The sequence below is a fragment of the Macrobrachium nipponense genome, chromosome 1 (genome assembly GCF_015104395.2).
Source record: "Macrobrachium nipponense isolate FS-2020 chromosome 1, ASM1510439v2, whole genome shotgun sequence".
In the NCBI taxonomy this organism is placed as follows: domain Eukaryota; kingdom Metazoa; phylum Arthropoda; class Malacostraca; order Decapoda; family Palaemonidae; genus Macrobrachium; species Macrobrachium nipponense.
In genome coordinates, this window is record NC_087200.1 from 174,707,393 (window position 1) to 174,734,854 (window position 27,462).

Genomic DNA, 27,462 nt, shown 5'->3' on the forward strand with positions numbered 1-27,462 from the left:
ATGGGTATTAGACTATGCACTGGAGCTTACAGAACTTCCCCCGTGGAAAGTCTGTATGTAGGTGCAGGAATAGATCCCATGAAAGTACGAAGAGAAGAAATAGGATTAAAATATATAGCTAAAATAAATAACCTTAATGATAATCCAAACACCAAATATATGAAAAACATAAATAATTATGACAATAAACCAAGAGCCTCTAAACCATTGGAGAATAGATTAAAACCTGATATAGAACATCTAAAATTAGGAACAAGTAGCATATAAAAAATAACCACTCCTAAAATACCTCCGTGGAGACATGCTAAAATAGAAATCTGTGAAAAATCATTTAATAAGAAGGTAACAGATGCACAATTAAGGAGAGAATTTCTGTCACACCAGGAAAAACATAAACGGGACATTATTATTTATACAGATGGCTCCAAGTCGAAGGAGGGTGTAGGCTATGCTGTAGTAACAAAAAATATAAAAATAATGGAAAAAATTCCAAAAATATGCTCGATATTCACTGCAGAGATAAATGCTATATTAGAGGCTATAAAACATACCTTTATGGTAGGAAAGGCAAACTATACCTTTGTAATATACACGGATTCTTACAGTGCTTTAGAAGCGCTAAAACAGTACACAATTTTGCATCCCGTAATTGAAGAAATAAGGGAGTGGATAGATATAATAGTAAAACGGAAATCTATAAATATAAAACTATGTTGGGTCCCTTCCCATGTGGGCATAAAGGGTAATGAAGAGGTTGGATAAAGAAGCCAAAAAGGCAGTAAAAAAGGAGTATAAAAAAAATACAAATACCTTACAATGACATTAAAACAACAATAAATGAATACTGTCAATCAAAATGGGAAAAAGAATGGCAAGAATTAAATCATAAATTAAAGCATATTAAATCATCTGTAAAATCTTGGAATAGACAACAATGTCATAGAAGGGAAGATGTCATATTAACAAGATTAAGGATAGGATATACATACTTAACGCACAAATACATGATGTTGCAAGGCGAGGAAAGACAGGCCCCTTACTGTGATCATTGTCGTACTCTGGTCACAGTCCGTCATCTGCTAACTGAATGCCGTAAATTCGAAAGAAAACGAAGATCCAACAACATTTATAATATACCACTTGAAGAACTATTGGGAGAAAATGGCCCACTCCAAAATATAGTAACTTATCTCAAAGAAATAAACCTGCTTTATATGATATAACACATAATTTCATAGTTATACAGTAAGCGCTGAATGGGCTTTGCTGCCCCAGTGCTTGGTGTTACACCTAAACTTTATAAAACCAACCAACCAACAATCATACCGCTTGCGTTTCATGCTGGCTGAATCGAAGCGGTTTTCTCCGCAAGGCTACTCTTTGCTGCATACGTATGAGAGCCTTTCTCCCTGAATGGAATCCAACTTCTGGTGGTAGTAAAATCCACCAAGGATTCCAGATCAGATGAGAATGTTTGGGGTTTCTTATAAGAAACCTTTAGCTCGAATGGCTGAGCGGAATTTTGTCTAGCTGCACTACCCACCATCCTCTTCGTAATGTGGGAATCAGCTAAATTTAACAGTAGGTAAGATTCATCTCAAATAATATAAATTTTCATAATAAAATTTATTATTTGGATACTTACCTACTGTTAAATTAGACGCACCCAGCCTCCCCACAACTTAGTGGGCTGTCAAGGAGAATTCTGACAAGAGCTAAAACATTCGAAACACCTGGTGGAGAATAAGTAAACTAGACAGTCATCCGGGCAGCCATTCGATTTTTTTTTTTTTTTTTTTTTGTTTTTTTTTTTTTTTTTAATGCCGACTCGCTTAATCGGCGGGGAGATATAGCTAAATTTAACCATAGGTAAGTATCCAAATAATAAATTTTATTATGAAAATTTATATTATTTACAGGTACAGTAACGCTTAGGTTAGGTATTGAATGGTCGAAATTGTTGTATGTCATAGTTTATTGGTCAATTTGGCTTTATTATAAAATTTACTGTGGTGTTTTTGTCGGGCTTGGAACGAATTAGGCAATTTACATGTAAAACGTAGTTCTGGATACGAAAAAATCAGGTTATGAAGGCCGTTTCTGAACGGATTAATTTAGTAACCTGAGGCACTACTGTATATCTATTGCTCTACTGCTGTTGTAAATACCAAGCATGATATAAAAAATGCCATGAGGTCTGATAGGCTGGATCTGTTTTGTCTGAAACCGTGTTGGCTGTTTAACAAAAAGTTATTTTTTATCAATGTGATCCACAATTTGATCTGCAATTATGGACTCGAAAATCTTACAAACGATCGAAGTTAGACAGAATGGTCTATAATTTGCCAGCCGGGGGTACATTACTTAGTTTCCATCCTTTTGGTGCCTTTCTTTGTTCTGCACTTTTTCTGAAGAGTTTATATAGGCGAGGAACTATTTCCTCATTTAACTCTAATTTCTCTTGGATGAATCCCATCTAGGCCAATAGATTTGAACTTGTTTAGTTCTTTGTTTTGTTTTAAATGTCCTCTTCTGTGAATACTATTCTGTCCAGTGGTTCTTCCTCTTCATATTTAAAAGCTGGTTCAGGGATTTAGGTAGTCTTCAATCGTGATATCACTAGTAAAAAACGTATTCAATAATTCTGCTTTTTCCAAGTCTGTGTTCACTAGATTTCCCCCCAATTGTCTCGTTGGGGACCTATGCTATTTTTTATTGGTTTTCTACTATTTACATGAGCAAAAAATTCTTTTGGGTTTACCTTACAAACTGATGCTAAAGGGACAAGTAGCATCTTGTCTAAGGTATTCAGTGAGTGTGAGTGACTGGTCTCTTGTCTAAGGTATTCAGTAAGCAAGTGTGAGAATGAGTGACTGTTCTCCCTTTTCTCTTTCACCTTTCTCCTGGTTAGGGCGGAGAGTCAGGTCGCAAGTTGGTATATGCTGGACAGACGACGATTACAGGTGAGTTGCTTGACAGTGGTATTTTGTCCATCATGTTTATTTTTGTAGATTGATTGGATACATGTCCCCCCCTCTTTTTCTTGACTAGGGGAGAGAGGGATAAACAATGAAACAAACCCATTGGTTTTTAATAGCAAGTTTTACTGTCTCCAACATTTACTGGTTCTTTCAGCCTTTACCAAGGTAATGAGAGCAAACCCATTACTTTTGCCCAGTTAGTCTAACAGTTTTAACATCCTATATGTTCAACAGGCTCAAGGTGCAGGATTCCCTCCTCCGCTCATCCAGACCAGGAAGATTTTTCCAGGTGGGGGTAGACATAACCAGTCGGTCCAGAGAGTACCCCGACTCCTCCCACCAATGAGTAACTATGTAAAGAATGGTTTGTATTCGTGTAGGAACAAATTTTTAAAGTAATTTGTATTTTTCCTAACGTAACAAACCTGAAGTTTTTTACATTAATGGCCCACTTCAGCTACCCCTCCCTCTGATACTTGGACCAGAGCGTTAAATGGAGTGCATACCAAGAGGCGGATGGGCCTCTTGGTATGCACTCCATTTAACTCCATATGCACTCTGGAAGTTACTCGACTGTTCCAGATTGTGCTCGCAAGCTAAACCCTTATGTACAGAACTTCAGGTTTGTATGTTAGAAATAATTACTTTCTGATTTTTCTATTTTGCCCTGAATCTCGTTAGGTTAATATATGTGGAGAAAAATTCAATGTAGATTAGAATATCTATACTTTTTAAAAGGATGCAGGATGCAATAAATAAGTTTTGTGAGATAAGAAGGAAAGGTTTGAAGTACTGGATTTCACGCACTAAACTTCTTACCTTAAGTGTGTGAACTAGAGTACTTTTATTTATTTGCCACATTAATAAAGTATAGTAACTCGGAGTCAGATTGTCTTTGTTCAGTGAGAAATAATCTGGTTGAAATTATCTTTTATCTAGAGGAAATGCTAGGGCACTCACTGATAACTGTGTTTAATAAACTGATAAGATGTTGTTGTCAAGTCATAGGTGTATTGGTGTTTTATTGCTTTATATACTGTGATAGGGAGACGGGAGGCCACATCTTAATGAATTTATGATTGCGTTGGTCAGTAGACCAAATAACTTTCTCGATTGGAGTGAGGACTTTGCTATGTACTGTGAATGAAAAACGTTAATTGTGTTCTTTAAAGCTAATAACAATCCCCCAATGTTTTTAATTTGTACTTTTACCCTTAGATATGCTAGAGATACATATAAAACTATGAATTCGAAAAGAAACTTTAAGAATATATAGAAAGTATATGAATAAAGTTGACTGAAATAGATGTTAGATAAAGATCAGTTAGTAGGTTGAGCTTACTCTGTGTTTTGAAAACCTTCCAGCTTGGTATGTCGATGGGGTAGATTCGGGTTCAAAACACTTTGTGTGGTATTTTAGTTGGGTGGATTCGCTCACAAAACACTTTTGAGTCCCAAGTATCCACCTTTCAAAGTTTCGCAATATCTCACTCTACCTGTGATTTCCTAATGCAGAGCTTGCATACTATATATTTCTAATTATTTCATCTTTGGAGACTTATAATGTATATTCAGTTTACTTGGTATTATCTTTCTATATATTTCTAATTATTTCTTCTTTTGAGACTTACAATGTACATTCAGTTTACTTGGTATTATCTTAATCTTTCTGTCCAACCTCGCCCTCCTGATTTTTAAGAATAGTTGCTGCTTCTAGGATTGGAGTTCATATCCGAAAATGATAATGGAAGTTGTGGTGAGATCGTTTGTCACCTGGTAATATTTAGATCTGAGATGGAATACTTATTCAGAATTGTCCCCTGGATTGTTGGGGTGGGGTGATTCTGGAGGTAGGAACCTCAGCATTTTGTCTAGTTTTAGTTTGCCCATCTTTACAACTAGATTGCGGATGATTGTATTTTTCGTATTAATGTTTTAAATCCAATGAAGTAGGTTTGCTTAAACTTTGCCTTTCTAATGAAATGGGATGCCATCCCTTTGGAGTAAGGTAAGGAGTGGACAACTCTTTTTGGTGCCATTAGCAGAGGATTGGATTCAATGAAAGGCTAGTATTGTCATTTCAAATTTGTCAGGCAGGAGTTTTTAATCAATATCATGACTAGCCTCGTAATGAAAGGCAGTACCCTAGGACCCCTTGACAACATGACCCAGATTATGACTCTGAGACCTAACTTTTACTATGAACCTGATTAAAATCATAATGGTAAAGTGATACAAGCTCCTGTGTAAACTCAGGAGCTGAAACTAATGAGTGAAGCTATAGGTAATACCTGTTTTGATTATGGGAAGTTGAATGAAGAGTCAGTAAGTGACAGAATCAGCAACAGCAAAGTGGTTGACATGAAAAATAATAATGAAAAATAAAAAGATCCTCTGTGTTACAAACTTTTGGGTCATTTTGGAATATTTTAGAAATCAGAATAAGACTTGAGGATCATATAGATAAGTGGCAGGCATGGGTTTCATTCAAACGCCATGGAGAAGCTTTGAAGGCCAGCTGCAGTATCAAATAGATTAATATCTATACTGCTGGCATGATTGGAGCTCTTTACAGAAAAGTTTTAGAATAACTTAGATGTCTTCCATCCTGCATACTGGATCAGTAAAAATAACTTGCAGCCCAATACCCTTTCCTGAAGAGAGCCCAAACCATCACAGTGGGTGACTTCAACTGCTAAGGGTGATCTTGGAATTTTATTTGAGAAAGGGTGCCGACTCTCATTGCAATCTCGTGGATTGAGTTATGTCATAAGTCAAGTTCACTTTACTGACTCTTAATGTTGGCTTGTGGCATAGCTAAATGTAAAGCGAGTTTATCATGTTGCTGACTAAAGTGCACATTAACAACAAACATCCTCTATCCTCTGCACGCTTACCTGATTGAGCTGGTTTTGCTCGCAACACTAGGCAGTTGCTGCTGCAAAGTTTTGTCTTCTAGTATTAAGTTTAAAACTACTGCGTTTGCTAGGCGTTCTATTTTGGCTAAAAGTAAAATGTGGGATACTTGACCTAGTGCAGTTATGGAATTACCTTTGGAGAGAACACCACCCAAAACGAAGAAACCAACTATTATTAGCGAAACGTCAGTTAAACCGAAGACAAAGGATAGGGCGAACAAAAACAAGCTAAGACTATCCTACCTTTGTTTCCTAACATAAAAGTGAAACTTATGGGTGCAGATATCTAAAACGTGGAAGAAATGGAAGAGAACTATGCCATAGATAACAATGATTATGTCACGGGTACAACAAGGAGAAATGAAACAAGAAATGTGCACAACATATGGATTTAATGATTGTTCAATTGAATTGTGGAATAATAAAAACATAAAATAAGGTGATTAAACAAATATAAGACATTTTATGAAATATAAAAAAAAATTAACCTCTGAATCAAGCACCCATGAAAAGGGTTGCAGGTGAATTGCACACTTAATATAAAGAAAAACAAATGAATGTCGTGAGTAAATTATCAGAAAAAATCCAAGTTGATAATACAAAAAAAAAAAAAAGCAAAACTGGACTGCTATAACATGATATTTTCAATAGCTTATTATACAATGGAACGTAAATGGTCTACAGACCACATTACGCCAAGGGGAAGTAAAATGATCACTAAAAGAATATGAACCAATGATATGTTTACAATATGTCAACAATAGGTGAATACCCCTTAGCAGCTACATCACGAGAAAAAGGAAATTTAGTTACAGCCAGATATGTACATAACAAAGTAGCCTATGACAAAGTACGTGTAAACATTACTGACTTGCAAATATCAGGTATTAAAATCCGAAAAAAATTATAATTATGTGATTTTTTTTAAAAGGATTGCTGCATCAGTTCCATTAATTTTGTATAGAGTCTTCTCTATTTTCCTTATTAAGGATATCTCATTGTTGCTGAAACTGGCAAGCAACGTGCCAAAGGGGATCGTTAAATCCGGTGTAGTCATATTGAAATATCTTTATTACTGCTATTACTACTACAAGTCTCTCTCTCTCTCTCTCTCTCTCTCTCTCTCTCTCTCTTCTCTCTCTCTCTCTCTGACGTTTCGCCCAGATCTGCCAGGGCATGGTCACAACGATGGTTGCTGGAGGACTGAATCCTGGTGGTTGTTGTTTTTGATTAAGCTGACCTTGTGTCAGCACGGGCTCACGATATAAAGAGTCCTTCTCTTTATATCGTGGTCGTGCGGGTGCTTACGGATGTTCCTGCAGGACCTGGAGGATGCTTGACTTTTCATTGACTGGCAGCCAGGCGTCGGAAACGCTCGGGGCACGTTGATCTTCTCAGGTGTGTTGCGTCACCTGGAGCCGGGTTTTCATTGGCAGTGACCATAGTGACGTAACTCCTGGTATTTCTTCCATCCTCTTCAATATTGGTCCCGTCCTGTTCGCTGGTGTTATCGTTGGGGGGGGGGACTCGCCACCAAGATATTACGGGCTGCTCTGTGAGCAAGAGCCCGTGCTGACACAAGGTCAGCTTAATAAAAAACAACAACCACCAAGATTCAGTCCTCCAGCAACCATCGGTGACCATGCCCTGGCAGATCTGGGCGAAACGTCAGAGAGAGAGAGAGAGAAACTTGTAGTAGTAATAGCAGTAATAATTTCAATATGACTACACCGGATTTGACGATCCCCTTTGGCACGTTGCTTGCCAGTTTCAGCAACAATGAGATATCCTTAATAAGGAAAATAGAGAAGACTATACAAAATTAGTGGAGCTGATGTAGCAATCCTTTTCCACAAGACCTGTTTAAAAGAGGGTCTACTTCCAATTATGTAATTTATAATTTATAAAACCAGCTAAATAAAAATGATGGAATTGACAAACGAAGAATTACTTAACAGCGCTAAAGACCCTACTTCAATAGAGCGCCTCAGTGGTGTGATCGCTATGGTCTTGGCCTGCCACCTTGGTGGCTGCGAGTTCAATTCTCGGGCATTCCATTGAGGGGTTAGAGATATGTATTTCTGGTGATAGAAGTTCACTCTCGACGTGGTTCGGAAGTCACGTAAAGCCGTTTGTCCCGTTGCTGAATAACCACTGGTTCCATGCAACGTAAAAACACCACACAAACAAACCTACTTTAATAGTAGGTGATGTTAATGTTAACACCCCAATATGGGACTATGATTGCACAAACTCAAATGGAGAAGGAAGTTAAGTAGAAGAATTCATGGATTTGAATGATATGCTAAGTATACTGGACTGATAAGTTTGGAATACACCAGTGATAATTTTCGAATATTAATATCCTTATTACAGAAAGATCCTGCAAAACATGTCCCTCACTATAGCATTCATCAAGCAGATTGGGAGTGATGTGAAATGCACACTGGGATAGTGAATATAAAACACTTAGTAGGGAGACGACTAGATAATATGAAAGAAAAAATTCAACAAAATGAATAGGACATACTGATATTAGAAGGAAATTTACAAAAACTGACTATATTATGAATAGAAATTGATACATTAAAACCTCTGTACAACAAAATACCTGTAAAATTCAAAAAGGAAGTAATTCATACAAGGAAATCTGTATCGGATCTCTATTAATACTCCCATAAAAGAAAAATCAGGGAATGGTACCCATGTTTAAACCACTTAGACATGCCATATTAGAAGAAGAATGCTTGATCCGAAATAAATAAAAAATGTAATAGGAGGAAACTTGGCAATTTTAAGTGGTGATACAAAATTAGATGAATACGTCCCACAGAGAAAAATAGTAATGAATTAATAATAGATTCAGAAACAATTGAAGATACATATTACAATAGAACATTTGATATGGAAGAGTTGGAATATGTTCTCTTGAACAGCAACAGATCTGCTCCTGGAAGTGACAATGTTAGTTTTGAGATAATCCGCCACTTAGCACCTTAAGCACTTTTTACAGTTTTATAAACTTTTATGGCTTCGAAATGCATTTCCTTTAGAATGGTATAATGCTATAATAATTCCTAGCCACAAACAGGAAAGGATCCCAGTAAAGTAAATGACACTGGCCTGCGCTGTTTTCAAGGTCTAACATATAATACCTAATTTTAGGCCAGTTTTGTTGCACTGAATCAAAAAATCGTGATCATTTTACTTAACCCTTAAACGCCGACTGGACGTATTTTACGTCGACATTTTTTGTCTCTCGGGTGCCGACTGGACGTATTTTACGTCGACATACAAAAGTTTTTTTAAAAATTCGCGGAAAAATACTTTTAGGCCTACCAGCCGAAAACTCTTGAATCACGCGCCTTGGGGGATGCTGGGAGTTCACGGATCAAGGTGTTGTTTTGTTTACAATCGTTACGCAGGCGCGCAAGCGCGAATTTCTTTCTTGCCGCACTAAAAAGTATCTGTGACACATCTCTGAAATTATTTCGTCACTTTGACATAATTTTTGTACCATTTTTAAATTTTAGCCGTTACATAGAGTATTATATATGAAATGTGCGCATTTTTATGTAGAATACAACAAAAAAATACTCATGATTGTAGCTTTTATCAGTTTTAAGATATTTTCATATAAATAACGATAAGTGCCAAAATTTCAACCTTCGGTCAACTTTGACTCTACCGAAATGGTCGAAAAACGCAATTGTAAGCTAAAACTCTTATATTTTAGTAATATTCAATCATGTATCTTAATTTTGCAACTAATTGGAAGTCTCTAGCACAATATTTCGATTTATGGTGAATTTATGAAAAAACTTTTTCCCTACGTCCGCGCGGTAACTCTTCCGAAAATAATCATACATGCGATTGTGGTAATGTTTGCACCATTTTAAATTAGCCGTTACATAAAGTTTTATATATGAAAATGTGCGCAATTTCATGCACAATACAACTAAAAACAACCCATGGTTGTAGCTTTTATCAATTTTGAAATATTTTCATATAAAAAATGATAAGTGACAAATTTTCAACCTTCGGTCAATTTTGACTCTACCGAAATGGTCGAAAAACGCAATTGTAAGCTAAAACGCCTATATTCTAGTAATATTCAAGCATTTTCCTTCATTTTGCAACAAATTGGAAGTCTCTAGCACAATATTTCGATTTATGGTGAATTTATGAAAAAAATAACATTTTCTTTACGTCCGCGCGGTAACTCTTCCGAAAAAATCATACGTGCGATTGTGGTAATGTTTGCACCATTTTAAATTAGCCGTTACATAACGTTTTATATATGAAAATGTGCGCAATTTCATGTATAATACAACAATAAATAGTTGAAGGTTGTAGCTATTCTCATTTTCGAAATATTTGCATATAAATCACGATAAATAGAAAAAAACCACGTTCGGTCAAATTTGACTCTACCGAAATGGTCGAAAAACGCAATTGTAAGATAAAACTCTTACAGTCTAGTAATATTCAGTCATTTATCTTTATCGTGAAACAAATTCGAAGTCTCTAGCACAGTATTTAAATTTATGGTGAATTTTAAAAAAAAACTTTCCTTCCCTCCGCGCGCGGATTCTCCGCCACAAATCCCCGAAATGCGTAAGTCCCATTCTCGGAATATTTGCTCCGTTTCATATTAGGCATTTCATAGAGTTTTATATATGAAAATGTGTGCAATTTCATGTAGAATAAAACGAAAAATATTTGAAAGTTGTAGCTTTTCTTATTTCCGAAATAATTGCATATAAAAAAATATATATATAAAAAATTTGACATTCGGTCAACTTTAGCTCGTCAGATATGGTCGAAAACTGCATTTGTAAGCTAATATTCTTACAGTATAGTAATATTCAATCATTTGTCTTCATTCTGAAACATATTGGAAGTCTCTAGGACAATATTTAGATTTATGGTGAATTTTTGAAAAAAATATGTGTTTACGTAAGCGTGTTACGAATTCATGCATTATTTTGTGATAATATTTTCTCTGTGTTGCTTTTATCGTTTTACAATGTGTTATATATCAAAATGATCGCAATGTAGTGCACATTACAACGAAAAAAAAAGTAACTTGTTACCTTCAACCGTTTTGCGCACAGCGCGATTTGAATACAATTATATATGAAATTTCGTTTTTGCGCTATCATATATCGCATTATTTATATATGATAATGATAATTTTTTTCATTTCTGATGGTTGCATACTAAACTTCAAGCAATGACAAAAAAAGGAGCCAAAAATGAACTCTTAATCTTGAAAACTAAGCGCGCTGTGATTTTTTGAAAAAAATATTTTTTCCGCTTACGCGCTCACTCTCAAACCCCTCCGGCATACGGGAGTCATTTTTTTATTTACCGCTCCGGCGTTTAAGGGTTAATCAAATCAAGTTAATGAAATATCAGCACATTAAAAATATCCTAAATTCCGATCTATTTGTAGGTGAATGAAACACAATATGGAAAATATTAGACTGGTTTATTCACAGAAGGCTTACAAAATATTTTGAATAGATAGCAAGAAGAGTATAATGATCTAAGGAAGCTACTCACGGATGAATGGTCTCTTCAGGGACGTCAGTTTGTACTGAGCAGACTCCACATCCCTCTTCAGGCACCAGCAGTAGTCGGCCAGAAAGTTGACATTCCATCGGCCTTGATAGCATTCATCCATAACACTGATATCTTGGTGAAAGCGCTCACCTTGTTCTTCACTGAAGTCTCCATAGTGCTCTTGAAAATTGTCCAGATGAGACCGAAGGAAGTGCATTTTCACTGATTTGCTCACACAAAGTTAGCGGAAATTCTCCATTAACTCATCAACCACCTTCTGATACTGGGAACTTCTGTGGTTGCCAAGGAAGTTTGCAATGACTTACTTAAGGGACAACCAGGCAGAGAGTTCAGCAGGATTCAGTGCATCATCAAAACTAGTGTCCTTGATGAGTTCCCTTATTTGAGGACCATCAAATATACCTGCCTTAAGTTTCTCTATGCTTTTTTGTTGAAACTTCTGATGAAGGAAAGCAAATCCTCTGCTTTCCCTGTCCAATGCCTTTAGAAAGTTCTTCATGAGACCGAGTTTAATGTGGAGGGGTGGAAGTAATATCTTCCTTGGTTCAACCACAAAGGTGGGACAGAACGTTGTGTGACCCAGGTTTTAATCCTTGTCTTGATGGCCACTCTTGTCTGACAATGCTGGTCATTAACAAGGCTATCCCATAAGTACAGAAAGCATGGATACTTTGTATAACCACCTTAAAGTCCTAGGATGACTCCAACAACTTTAAGATCTCCACAGATCAACCATTTATGTTCCTGGTAGTTCAGAGCAGACAACAGACGTTCCATGCTTTTGTGGGATTCTTTGATTTCAACTGAGTGCCCAACAGAGATTAATGAAAACTTATTTTCATTATTCAGAAGAACTGCTTTGAGACTCCTGTTAGATGAGTCAATGAAAAGTCTCCATCCCATAGCATTATACTTCAGACCAAGCAATTCAATCAGGTAAGCAATATTGTTACAGTAGACCAGTGAAGATGCTTCATCAAACGTGAAGAATTTTTTCAATTCTCTTGCGGTCCTGACACCAAAAGAATATTGTTCCTTGGGCCAGAAGATGTTTCTCTCGAAGACGAGAACCCAGTAGCTGGGCAGACTCCTTGGAAAGGTTCAGGTCTCGTGTCAGGTCAATGAGTTCGGCTTGGGTCAAAGGCACCAGTTGGTCGTCCTCTTCTGGCCAGTATGCACCACACTCAGCTGTATCAGTCATGTCACTAGATTCAGAATCAGAACTAGATTCCATGGTGACATTTAGCTCAGGAAGATCAGGGCCATGGGGAACTGGCTTTATGGCAGAAGGAACATCGGGGTTATTGAACATGGTGCTTGTTCGTGGGACTGATGCCTTTTAGATGTAACAGAACTTATTAGGATGGTTTTTACACTTCCTATCCATTTTTATACATATCTAGACCTGAAAAGAGAAACAAAAATATTTATTAAAGGTTACCCACGACCCAGTTTTGCAAAAACAAAGCCCATAAATGTTTGGATAATTGTAATATTTTGGAAAAATATGCTGGAATAGAAATAGACTATATCTTAGAAACCAGACCTGACCCAGGAAAATGAACTGTATTTTTTAATTCAGCTGCAAAAGGGGACCTAAATAAGTTGGAAAATCCTTGGCTTTTATAAAGAAAAGTTTTGAAACGCAGGCCAGTGTAATTATAGACCAATTCGTTAACAAATTGCTTATGCAAATTTCTGAAGAAAATGGTAAATTTTCGACTAACATGGAACGTTGGAGAAAATAAGATTTTGGCTCTCAATTCAGGTCTCAATGTAACAGATATATTCATTACGTTCTCTATCTAACTTAGAAGACCACATAATCAGAGGATTTTAATAAAAACAAAATACTGTAGCTGTCTTTTTTAATAGCGATAAAGCATACGATACAAAATATGTCCCGAAGTTTCTTTGGCGCAATGGAGTTTTCTGTACATCATATAATCAAGGCCACCGAAAACAGTTCTATCTTTCGGCGATAACGGTATTATGCTGTATGAGAAGTGTACCCATGAAACATTACCATGGCTCGGTGGTGGCCTGATCTATATGGACATTTACCCAGGTTTATCTAGAACTTTCTGACAGATCGCAATTTTCAGGTAAGAATTGGTGATGTATTGTCAAATACATTTCCACTTGAAATATGATGTTCCACAAGTAAGTGTCCTAAGTGGCACAGTTTACTTTAGCATAAATTATAACCCACCTTTTGGAATAAGGAGTAATCTCTGTATGAATGATTCTGCCATATGTTATTCAGAGCGAATCATTAAAAAAGCGTAATAAAAGTAGAAGAATGGGCCTCATCTATAAGCATTCAATTTTCAATAGATAAAAATTGAGCAATCATGCTTTATGAAAATAAAAAATAGAAAAAACATGGAGAAATATAAAAATCAGAAACCATAACATACCAATTGGCCAAACAGCAAAATTTGAGGATTAATATTTGATGTTCAGTTGAACTGGAAAGCTCACATAATATTCGTGAAATCAAAATGTAAAAGAGCATTAAATCTAATTTTAAAAAGTATTGAACACTACTTGGGAAGCTGATAGACATACCCTTACTGTACTGTACAAAGTAGCAGTGTTGTCTATCAATGACACACTGCTGTTTCCAGTTCACAACGAAGGCCTTAGAATATGTTCATGGGCCTTAGATCATCCCCAACCTTATCTTTATTGTACAATTCGAATGTAGTTAACAGCTACCGTCTCTCCATAGAGAGTTTGTAACAATGAAGAATACCCTGGAATTCAGACAAGTGATTCTCCAAGAAATAAAAATATTTTCAAGAAAAAACTATTTGAGTTAAGAGATTATTTGTTTATAAATAATCACTCACCACTTTTCCGTGCTAGAGCTAGAGGATTGTTTAAGTCATTGAATATAAATATACAATCACCCCCAATAGTAAAATTACTTCCTTCTTGGACTATGAATACAATGAGGATTTGGACTAGGAACAAAATTTGCAATTTGCACACAAAATATCAAAAAGTTACTCATATACCCCAGAACACCATAGACAACATACAATATACGCACATATAATCCAAAAAGGTCCACATTACGCAATATACACAGATGGAGCTAAAGCCCTGTCCACACTAGTGGGCACTGCAAGACAAGTAAACGCTGTTCCCATAACCCTTTACACTATACCAACTAACTGAGTATGGAACCAGAATGATGCGATTGTTTGGTAAAGGCCCATCCACACAGTCGAACGTTAGAAGCAGAGAAACAGCGGATAAGGTTCTGACTTTTCCTGTATCTGACGTCGCATCGAACTTTGTTCGATGTGACGTCAGCAGTGCAGATACAGCAGGAAAAGTTCTGAATTTCTCTACTTTTGACGTCACATCGAACACAGTTCGTCGAGCTCATGTGAACAGGGCTTAACACTGCTTCAGAAGTGAGAGAAAATAAAAACAGCCTGAAGTGCCCGACAGGCATTCCCGCGAGGGTGGACAAGCCATAAATCCCAGTACTGATGGGATATGTTGCAGTATTCGAAAACAATACACAACAGTTCTCTTTACCTGATAATGCCTCAGTATTTACAGCGGAGTTGTGATTAATAGCATCAGTCATAAAAATAATTAAAGAAACCTCCTGTAATAATTCTGTGATTTGTAGCGACTCACGAAGCGCCATAGAATCCATTCAAAGTCACAAAAAATAACTACAACAAATTAAGTTATTGCTCCATATCCATAAGTTGTACAGTAAGAGAAATAAAGAAAGATGTTGGGTCCGTGCCCAAGTAGGGGTTAAGAGAAATGAAGAGGCTGGTAAAGCAAAAGCAGCAGCCCATATAACGATTGATTGATTGATGCAAAAAAAGTACCATGGCGTCCCAACAACCCCATATAACGAGTTCAGATGTAACTATCCCTATTAATGATGATGTAACGTAAAAATAGGTATTGTTATAAAAAATAAATGGCAATCTCAATTGAATGAGGAACCTGAAAATAATAAGTTGAAGCAAATATAACCTGTTGTTAGAAAATAGAGTTCATCAGAGGAAGACATCTGCAAGTAATTCTGACACTTCTCCGAGTAGGCCATACTTTCTGACGCATGGACTACACTAACTCTTAATGAGCAGCTCGCATGGCCCTGCTCCCGAATGCGAAGAATGCAGAGAAGATAATTTTAAAGTTTATTTTCAACTTTTAGTCCCAGTGCTTAGCCTGTGGCCTAGACCAGGTACTCGGTTTCATTTTAATCCTTTGGGGCAGCCCTATGAGTGACCGTTAATCAGCTCAGTGGTCTGGTTAAACGATTTTAATATTATAATAATAATAAAATATAATGGTAATAATGTGGGATCTTCTGACCTGCAGATGATTAAGGAGGAGCAAATGAATTCCAGTGTTTACTTACATCTGACATCATTTCTATTGGTTTTATTTTGTATTCCGTCATATATATTGATCACCTTTTCCCATTACTGTCTCTCTCTGCAGGCTGATTTCCCTTTGGAGTCTCTTGGTTGTATAGTCTGTTGACTGTCTATTTGGGTTCTCAGCTGAAGTTTCAGCCATTTGGCATAGGAGGACTAGTGGTACGCATCATATGATAATCTTTAGTTTGCCATAATATTTGAACGAATTTTGTAGGACAGCATTCATATCACTTGAATTGGCAATAAACACTCACACCTCAGCACAGTACACTAGGAATAATGGTCACTGGTGGTATCTCATGAGGGAAGGTACTACATCTCCCCTGTCCCAGTTAATCTTGTGTCCATAAAAATACCAAGGAACTGTTGCTGGCTTTGGTTCTTATCTTTTATGATATTATGTGAACTTTAATTGTGGGTTTGCAAAATAAAGTAAAAAAAAAAAAAAAAAAAGGATATTAGGAATAACTTTTATAACTTGCTAAAATTACTGGTAATTTTACAAGTGTCTCGGAAATGAGGCCCCTCCCGCAATCCGGGATTGCACAAGGTTCTCTGAGTGGGGGTTTCACATTTCTTGCCTAGGCAAAATTTCATAATTGCTGGATCCCCTTGAGAGTAGCTGAAAAAATGATTTTACCGAAAAGTGTCCTGTCTGATGTGATAAGACCAATTAGGTCATACATGTTGAGGAAATGAACAGCATTTGGGATAAGAGGTGATCCGTTTTCACTCTGACCCGTTTCTGTTTGTCGAGCACTTAACTGGTGAGCTGTTCCCGATTCTTAGGCAGTGTGAGAGAGAATGAGCGTCACCCTCCCTCAAGTTTTTTCCGAGAGTGTGAGTGAAGTGGTTTTAAGAGAAATGGGGCTTTTAACGACAAAGTAGTATACGCTTAATTCCTTTTTAAAAATGTATGTATACGTGCCTGTGTTTTGATTTTAACAATGGTCATTGTTGTTTAGAATAAAATTCATATTGCCATCATGTCACTGGACGGCCTCTTCAGCCATGGCCAGGCCTATGACCTACAGCTCATACATTAATTCATTCTTCTGTGTGAGTTTCGTTCCTGCATTCGATGATATGGTTGAGCTTACCCGAAGGGCTCAAATAAAATGGAAGCAGACCTATCAAGATTTGTAAGGCGAAACTTTAGGAGATGAATTCAATTCTCTTTGTAGGCACCAACAAATCTGGGTACTGTCCGTTTAGAACCAAGAACCTCCTTTGAACATACGTGTATCTATTAGCAGACCGTTTTTAAGTTATAATTATGGACAAGGAAGACTGAGAGCCACAAGACTCATCCTAAGACTCCTTGCGAGCCAGTAGGCCAACACCTCCTGAAGCAACCTCCTCTAAATTGACAAGTGTGTTTTAAGAAACAGTATTCCTAACTTTTTTCAATCTTCACGACTGGCTCAGTGATAATACCTTCAACTGAGAAATCTGTTTAACAGAACATCTTTTCTTTAAATCAAGGCATTAGACATTCACCAATTACAAAATTAATTTTATTTTCAAATTTACCTCTTAATTTACAAAGAAGCCCCTTGTCACTCAGTTGCATGTACTTTCGCTATACCTTTTTTAGGTCAGAGTAACAAATAGTACAACTTATTGGGTCTCCACGATTGAAATATTATTTTACATGATTTAGGAGTACAATTTTTAACAATTTTTACCCGTTTTCCAATGTCGAGTGAGGATTCATCCGGCACAGTGGCTAAGACGTTAACTCCAAGAATGCACAGGCAAAATAACCTTGATTATATATATATATATATATATATATATATATATATATATATATATATATATATATATATGTGTGTGTGTGTGTGTGTGTTGGTGGGTGTATTTCCATTTGTCTTTTTGTCTGTTAACCTCGTGACTCATTATTTGTTGTTTCGAATAACTTTTACAGTTGTTTTCGTATTTTACAAGTAAATGTGAAATATGTGTAAATCGCCCTTTGTTGCCTTAAAGTCATGTTAGAAATGTAAAGGTGGGTACACACGTGCGAACCGAACCTTGTATTGTAACCGATTCTTGTAACAAAAACGCAAGTGTGGACGGTTCCTCGAACCCGAACCCCGAACCCGCGAGGTTCGAGGCTCCGTTCGCCCTCCGTCCCAGCAATTGTCGGTTTTTGGGCCCCGAATCAAAGGGAGGTCTCTTTGAACGTTACGCCATGTGTGGACGGGACCTGTATTACACGCGTAACAACAGCGGTCGCTGAACTTGTTAACACCGACTATGAACATAGTAGAGTCCCTTGTTTTGGTCAGTCAGTACGTATATGTATACCATGGCTGATTCGAGTGAGGAAGAGGTCCTTCAATTTATTAGTTATTACGAAGAACAGACTTTACTGTGGCCAGAAACTTCTTGGAATCTCATGTCAGCGAGTAATTCCCGACCACTGTATTCTACCCTTCTAGTATATAACCTTGATTGCCACCATCTTCTTTTATTTCGCTTCATCTTCGTTAAATAATGTATATAAATATACGTGGCAGCTGCTATTTGCATGGTGGCCATCGTCGGTAAACAACCCGGACAGAGACAGACTGATGATCGCAGTGGATTGAAATGAAGTTACGTGCTTAACGTGGTTACGGTTCGTCCTCAACATTTTGACACCTTGTAACCGTATATGCGTAACTCGGTTACACATACAAGGTTCGGCTCTCACGTGTGTACCCACCTTAATGATGCTTATCGCCCGTATAGCTATGCAGTTTTTGTTATTGGAAGGGTTGGAGTACTACTGTTTTCATTCTTAGTGTCTCAAGAGATATGAGAATTTTTCGTGTATTTTTGTTTTGTTTTGTTTTTTGTGTTTTGGAAGTTTTATTTTAATATATGCTTGTATGTTTGCGTGTTGAACACTATGCACTAAAAAAAGGGACTAATTTGACGTGGTCACTTAGACACGGTCTCTTCCCTCCCCTACCTCGCCCCCAAACGGTCTTCTCTACGGGCCAGCCTAATACCTTTTGTGATAAAAGCGTGACCCAAGTATCTGTCGTTATGCTCCGAGTTTTCTACGACGCTCCACCACCTTTCAGTTTCCGATCCTTTCTCACAGTTCACGGTACTCACTGACGTGAGTCGGTAGCCTGTGTTTTGTTGCTAGAGACTCGTTATCAATTTTACATTTTTGGCTTAACAAACTGATGCAAATGCTGACATGTTCAAAAATCCCACAATTCTCAAAGTGATGACAGTACTTGAAGGAAACATCTAGATGTGAAGAAGATATTGGCTTTTTCAAACGTGAAGATTTGATGAGAGTGTGCAGTGGCTCATGACGATTTTAATATCAGTTTCGTTTGGAAAATAATCATTCTTAGGATATAGCTTTTGGCAATCTTGCGTGATTTAAAAATACGTATTTTCCAAATTGACGTTTTATTTGACAAGATTGGCGCCTCTAGTGAATAAATCTTAACATATTGAATTCAGGTGGCTCCTAGAATACGCAGCTTGTAAGAAGAGATCAAATTCACATTTTTTTAAAAGTAGACGTGATCATTTCTGCTGCCTACGGGAATAAAAGTCATCTGTTTGGGATGAAGATCTTGGTATGGCTGTTCCTCATTGCTGAGGTCCACGCGTCCCCTTCGTCTACGGTATGTTTTTCCAGTATTATCTTTTAATTATTTTGTGTCAACTTTATATTTAAAAACCTACATTCTAAAGTGTGGATGAAAATGAGCAAAGCACTGCGTACTACAGGCGATTTATTCTTGTTGTTTTCGTTACGTTGGGAATTTGGATACTTTTCGTTTCACAACGAAGTGGTAATCCTCTATATTACTCCGCGGGGGAGACATTACTAAAGTTTATATTTATATAATATAGTGGTTACGTTATACCAGATACGTATGCAATTGTAATAATCCAGTGCCCTCGTAATTTCTCGAATTCTTCACACTTTCTTGTTAACCATTCCACGTTTTTTTTCATTCTTCTTTATGACCTCTCTCTAAGCATTTTATATCGGGTAACATAACTCACTCTACACTGGCGTTTCCAGTGTAGAGTGAGTTATGTTACCCGATATAAAATGCTTAGAGAGAGGTCATAAAGAAGAATGGGAAAAAAACGTGGAATGGTTAACAACAAAGTGTGAAGAATTCGAGAAATTACGAGGGCACTGGATTATTACAATTGCATACGTATCTGGTATAACTTAACCACTATATTATATAATATAAACTTTAGTAATGTCTCCCCCGCGGAGTAATATAGAGGATTACCACTTCATTGTGAAACGAAAAGTATCCAAATTCCCAACGTAACGAAAACAACAAGAATAAATGGAACAATCTTAATTAAATTTTTTTTTATATTTAAACTATAATGTTTGTATGAAATTGCTTATTCAGTATTCCATATTTTTCGAAGAAGTTCACTGTTTTAGGTTTTTCATTTGAATTTACTTAACCCTTAAACAAAACGAAAAACCCGCCCGGAGCGGTAATAAAAAAACCAAAAATGACCTCCCGTATGCCCGGAGGGGTTTGAGAGTGAGCGCGTAAGCGGAAAAAAATATTTTTTTCAAAAATCACAGCGCGCTTAGTTTTCAAGATTAAGAGTTCATTTTTGGCTCCTTTTTTTTTTCTCATTGCTTGAAGTTTAGTATGCAACCATCAGAAAATGAAAAATATTATCATTATCATATATAATAATGCGATATATGATAGCGCAAAAACGAAATTTCATATATAATTGTATTCAAATCGCGCTGTGCGCCAAACGGTTAGAGGTAACAAGTTGCTTTTTTTTTTTCGTTTGTAATGTGCACTAAATTGCGATCATTTTGATATATAACATATTGTAAAACAATAAAGCAACACAGAGAAAATATTATCACAAAATGATGCATGAATTCGTAGCGCGCGGATGTAAAAAAATAATTTTTTTAATAAATTCACCATAAATCGAAATATTGTTATAGAGACTTGCAATTTGTTTCAAAATGAAGGAAAATGATTGAATATTACGATACTGTAAGAGTTTTAGCTTACAAATGCAGTTTTTTTACCATTTCGAACGGAGTTAAGTTGACCGAATGTCGAATTTTTGTTAAAAGTTTTTTTTTATATGTCAAACATATAGAAATGAGAAATGTACAACCTTCCAATAATTTTTGTTATATTGTGCATGTTTTTGCGCACATTTTCATATATAAAACTTTAAAAAAAGCGTAATATGAAAAGGAAAGGCTCAAATATTAGGAAAATGTGACCTACGCGTTTCTGAGATTTTTCGGCCGAGAATAGGCGCGCGGACGGAATAAAAATATTTTTTTCAAATATTCACCATAAATCGAGATTAATGTTTTCAAGAGACTGCAAAAAAATATGTTTTAAAATAAAAAAAAAAACAAGAAATATGAAAATGTGTATATTACTAGACTGTAAGATTTTTATGTTATAAATGCGTTTTTTGACCTTTTCGGTTGAGTCAAAGTTGACCGATCGTAGTTTTTTTCGTACTTATCGTACTTTATATGCAAATATTTCAAAAATGATAAATGCTACAACCTTCCAATAATTTTTGTTATATTGTGCATGTTTTTGCGCACATTTTCATATATAAAACTATAAAAAAAGCGTAATATGAAAAGGCACAAATATTAGGAGAATGTGACCTACGCGTTTCCGAGATTTTCGGCCGAGAATCGGCGCGCGGACGGAATAAAAATATTTTTTTCAAATATTCACCATAAATCGAGATATTGTTCTAGAGACTTGCAATATGTTTTTAAAATGAAGATAAATGATTGAATATTACTAGACTGTAAGATTTTTATGTTATAAAATGCGTTTTTTGACCTTTTCGGTTGAGTCAAAGTTGACCGATCGTAGTTTTTTTTCGTACTTATCGTACTTTATATGCAAATATTTCAAAAATGATAAATGCTACAACCTTCCAATAATTTTTGTTATATTGTGCATGTTTTTGCGCACATTTCCATATATAAACCTTTAAAAAAAGCGTAATATGAAAAGGCTCAAATATTAGGAGAATGTGACCTACGCGTTTCCGAGATTTTCGGCCGAAAATCGTCGCGCGGAGGGGAAAAAATATTTTTTTCAAAAATTCACCAGAAATCGAGATATTGTTCTAGAGACTTGCAATATGTTTTAAAATGAAGATAAATGATTGAATATTACTAGACTGTAAGATTTTTATGTTATAAATGCGTTTTTTTGACCTTTTCGGTTGAGTCAAAGTTGACCGATCGTAGTTTTTTTCGTACTTATCGTACTTTATATGCAAATATTTCGAAAATGATAAATGCTACAACCTTCCAATAATTTTTGTTATATTGTGCATCGTTTTGCGCACATTTCCATATATAACCTTTAAAAAAAAGAAAAAAAGCGTAATATGAAAGGCTCAAATATTAGGTAGAATGTGACCTACGCGTTTCCGAGATTTTCGGCCGAAAATCGTCGCGCGGAGGGGAAAAAAATAGGGAAAATTTTTTTTCAAAATTCACCAGAAATCGAGATATTGTTCTAGAGACTTGCAATATGTTTTAAAATGAAGATAAATGATTGAATATTACTAGACTGTAAAGATTTTTTGTTTTTATGTTATATATGCGTTTATTGACCTTTTCTTTCGGTTGAGTCAAAAGTGACCGATCGTAGTTTTTTCGTACTTATCGTCTTTATATGCAAATATTTCAAAAATAAATAAATGCTACAACCTTACAATATTTTTTGTTTTTTTTTTTATATTGTGCATGTTTTTGCGCACATTTCCATATATAAACCTTTAAAAAAAGCGTAATATGAAAGGCAAATATTAGAGATGACCTACGCGTTTTCCGAGATTTTCGGCCGAAATCGTCGCGCGGAGGGGAAAAAAATATTTTTTTTCAAAAATTCACCAGAAATCGAGATATTGTTCTAGAGACTTGCAATATGTTTTAAAAATGAAGATAAAATGATTGAATATTACTAGACTGTAAGATTTTTATGTTATAAATGCGTTTTTTGACCCTTTCGGTTGAGTCAAAGTTGACCGATCGTAGTTTTTTTCGTTTACACTTATCGTACTTTATATGCAAATATTTCAAAAATGATAAATGCTACAAACCTTCCAATATTTTTTGTTATATTGTGCATGTTTTTTGCGCACATTTCCATATAAAAATAAAACTATAAATAAGCGTAATATGAAAAGGTACAAATATTAGGAGAATGTGACCTACGCGTTTCCGAGATTTTCGGCCGAGAATCGGCGCGGCGGCGGAGGAATATTTTTTTCAAATATTCACCATAAATCGAGATATTGTTCTAGAGACTTGCAATTTGTTTTAAAGTGAAGGTAAATGATTGAATATTACTACTGTAAGTAATTTGCTTACCCCCCCCCCCCCCAAAAAAAAAAATTTAAAAAAAAAAATATATATATATATATATATATATATATAGATAGATATATATATATATATATATATATAGATATATATATATTATATCATAATATATATATATCTATATATATATATATATATATCCCCCCCTATATATATATCTATATATATATTTATTATATATATATATCTATATATATATATATATATATATATATTATATGATATATATATATATATATATCATATATATATATATATACTATATCATATATCTATATATATATATATATATATATATATGATATATATAATACTATATATATATATATATATATATTACTATCTATATATATATATATATATATCATATGTACTATAATCATATATATATATATATATAGATATATATATATATATATATATATTCTATAGTGCTATATATAATATATATACTATATATATATAAATTTTTTTTATATAATTTTTTTATACGTAAAATATATATTACATTCTTCGATTCTGGTACCAATACATAAATAAAAGGGAATGCAAGGTGGACACTTTCTCTTTTCGCCATACAATGAAATGTCTTATTATTATTTTATCATGCACACATTCAGATATATAAAAAATTGTAATAAATATAAAAACTAAATTAAAATAAATGCAGAATACTCACTCGTAATCCTGACTCTTCGTTCTATTCTTGTTTTCTCCCTCCTCCATTGAAGAGTCTTGCATTTTTTCCACTCGACATGACGAGGTACGCAGGTGAGGAGGGCAGACGCGCGCCTTACTGCTGATGGTCCCCGGAGGCGGCTTGGCCCCTTGTGCGCCCTCCGCTGTCGGTTTAAGGGCGCGCCTCCAATACTGACCTTAGTGTGATACTTTCGGTCACACTCCCCCTATACTGCAAAGAGCAACTTTGCAGAGGACGACAGAAGAAACCGGGGTGTCTCTCCTTCTGCCATTCATATGGCACACCCGGCACCGTTTCTGCCTTCGCCATTCTAAGGCCTCCAGTATGTGTTCCCCTGGCTGCAGCGACACGCAGGGTCACTACCCGACGGAGAAGCGGTGATGGCGGGCCGGCAGCAAGAGGGGCGTCGTCAGCAGGGGCGTCGTCAGCAGGGGCGGCGACAGCAGGGGTGTCGTCAGCAGGGGCGGCGACAGCAGGGGCGTCGTCAGCGGGGCGGCGGGGCAGCAGGGGCGGCGGCAGCAGGGGTGGCGGCAGCAGGGGCGTCGTCAGCAGGGGCGTCGTCAGCAGGGACGGCGGCAGCAGGGGCGGCGGCAGGTCGAGCGAAGTTGGCCCTCCTATCTGCCCTTTCCTCTAGGGGCAGATCTGCAGCTCGGGGCAGGGGGTCAGTTATGGAAGGCCACTCATCGGGATCGAAGTTGATGAGGGCATTCCCGGCTACCTCTAGGAACTGTGCGTGGGTCAACCTCGGAAGATTGTCACCGCGGTACCCACAGTACAGTATGTAGGCATTTTGGAGGGCCAACTGAAGGATGTATTTGAGGAGCTTCTGTGTCCACCTTCTGGTTCTCCTGGCGAAGGATAGTACTGGATGAGCTGATCAAAGAGATCAACTCCTCCATGTGCCTGTTGTAGTGCCCAATGACAGTAGGCCGCTCGGTACGAAACTCCTCAAACACAACTCGCCCTGTCGACGTGTCTTCTTTCCGCTGTACGATCTCTTCTGGATGGGTTCATGACCTCGTCGTAATCATGGGACGAGTCGGACACCCTTCCAACAGATGCGACGAAGACAGCGCCCTTCCGCCGCCACTGTGTCTCTCCTCTTGCCAGGTGTGCGGATGACTAGCGAACCTCTTGAGGACATTCGGGGCCCACGCACCAACCGAAGGGTACCACTGACGTGAACACCTGCTTCATACAGTTCCTGGGCCAGGGATACCGAGTTATAATAATTATCCATAAACAGGTGATATCCCTGGTTACGGAAACGTCCCACAAGGTTGAATACAGTGTCACGCAGCGTGGAGAATACCCCGGTATAACACTGAAAAGTCCACAACGTATCCAGTGTTGGCCTCGGTAATGAGAAAGAATTTCACACCATATTTCTTTGGCTTCTTGGGGTTATACACTTTTATACTAAGACGTCCTTTGTAAGGCATCATCCCCTCATCCAAAGACAGGTTCTTTCCAGGAATCACGAGATTACTACACCGCTCACGGATAATCCAACACCTGTACGCACTAAAATGAGGCGATCACTGTTATTCCGGGGTATGGCCCTTCGGTTGAAGGCGTGAAGTACCTGTCCATCTCCAGGAAAATTATCACTGGACATAACGCCAGGCACATTCGGCATATATAAAAAATAACTTCTCCTTCAATATTGCCTGACGTCGATAGCAGGTGTCAAAACCAAAATAAATGTGGAGCCCCAAAAATGTGCCATGTCAATGAGGTTGCAAACCCCGCCAGTAATACGACAAGGTCGTCTTCAGCTCATATCGGCAGTACCGAGCGTAGTCCACCGTCTCGTGTACCAGGTATTCCAGCAATTCCTTCCCATTCCCGAGCGTCAGGAAAAGCTGGATGAATCCCAAACAGTCAGTGGTACTGGTACGGTCATCCCAGGGGTTGCCGTGAAGGGGGTGCATGTTAGGAGGGGTGGGGGTCCTCCGTCCAACCCTCGTCACTCTCCACGACCGACCTTCACCTTGGCTGGCGCGACGAGCCGACCTTCTACGTGCCCGTGCGTCGACGCACGCGCACGGGTGCGGGCACGATGCACACTACCCCCCCCCGTTGTTCCCCCATCACCCTCACTTAGGCCCTCACTTTCTGTATCGTCCTCTGCGATAAACTTGAGCCGTATCCCCACCCTCCCCACCCTCCCCCTCCCCCTCCCCCTCAGATTCCCCCTCGTATGCACTGAATTCGAGCTCACTTTCGGGATGTGAGCCTCGAACGGACATTGGGGGCAAATATTCATCCTCACTTTCATCGGGACTGATGTCCTCATCACTCGATGACCATCCGCCATCAAAATGAGGACTTGCGACAAATGTTCCGGATCAAGCTCCGAAAGATATTCGTCTATGTCCCTTGGTTGGAGGCCTCCCAAATGCCTACGAATGCCCCTAAGGACGCCCACATGCTTTCTAGGGGTAACCAAAGGCAAACGATGTGTTCCCGAAAACACTTTCAGCCACACGTGGCCGCACAGAACGGCCTTGAGGCGCGGGGTCATGCTGGGTTGCTTGGCCCCTCGCCAGCATCCATGTCCAAAACTCGCCTTACACGATCCCTTCCGACGGGTAAACGCGCCTTTCACGGTTCACACGTCGTTGAGACATATCTAGGAATGTCTTGTAGCAATACAAATGCTCAAAGTCTCGCACAAGTCCAGAAAAACACGCTTTTCACGAAAGATCGCTCTCGGATGGTGCGCTACTGATGCTGGCTGGAGCGAGAAGAAGGGATATCGCGCATGCGCACCTGGGTCACGCTTCAAAACAAAACAAGGCCTTGATCCTGTGGACTCCCAGCATCCCCCAAGGCGCGTGATTCAAAAGTTTTTAGGCTGGTAGGCCTATAAGTATTTTTCCGCGAATTTTAAAAAAAACTTTTGTATGTCGACGTAAAATACGTCCAGTCGGCACCCGACAGACAATTTATCTCGACGTAAACTACGTCCAGTCGGCGTTTAAGGGTTAATAGGCTAATGTAGTTGGTAAACGTGAAAAATTAAAATACAATCCCCTTTGTTTTGATCAGTCCTGATTACTCTTCAATAATCCTTGAAAAGTGTGTTTGTGTGTGTGTATGTAAAAACAAAAAATGAAGGAAGAATAGTGTTTTAGCCAAAGTGGCAGAAGAAAGTTATGGCAAGATTTTTCCTCTCTGGGGAAGTAGGTACATTACTTAAGCATGCCTTTTTCCTATTGGTTGTGCTGCAGATTTTTTATTTTTACCATAAGTAATGGCTTCAAATAAAGGACTAGACATGCTTTTATAGAATTTAGTAATTATATTGCCAGTATTCTGAAGCCGAGTATACCGTGTTTCTCAGATTTGCAGTGAATTTAATGGTTCAAGGGCACATTTGAATGTGTGGATCTCCTGTTATTTTTGCACTCCTCGGAAGGTGAAGGAAGGC

General features: G+C 37.5%; 1 protein-coding gene across 4 annotated transcripts in view; it reads left to right on the top strand.

The window, feature by feature from the left end:
• LOC135219863 (sortilin-related receptor-like) overlaps window positions 1-27,462 on the top strand; it is a 253,800-nt gene that overhangs the window by 45,906 nt on the left and 180,432 nt on the right. For 3 of the 4 annotated variants that reach the window (XM_064256983.1, XM_064256984.1, XM_064256985.1), the window contains exon 1: window positions 19,395-19,556. The exons of the other annotated variant lie outside the window; for it this stretch is intronic. In XM_064256983.1, coding sequence (XP_064113053.1) covers window positions 19,497-19,556 — 60 coding nt within the window. In that variant the 5' untranslated portion in view covers window positions 19,395-19,496. Of the gene's footprint in view, window positions 1-19,394; window positions 19,557-27,462 lie in introns of those variants that run through there. 4 annotated transcript variants of the gene reach the window in all.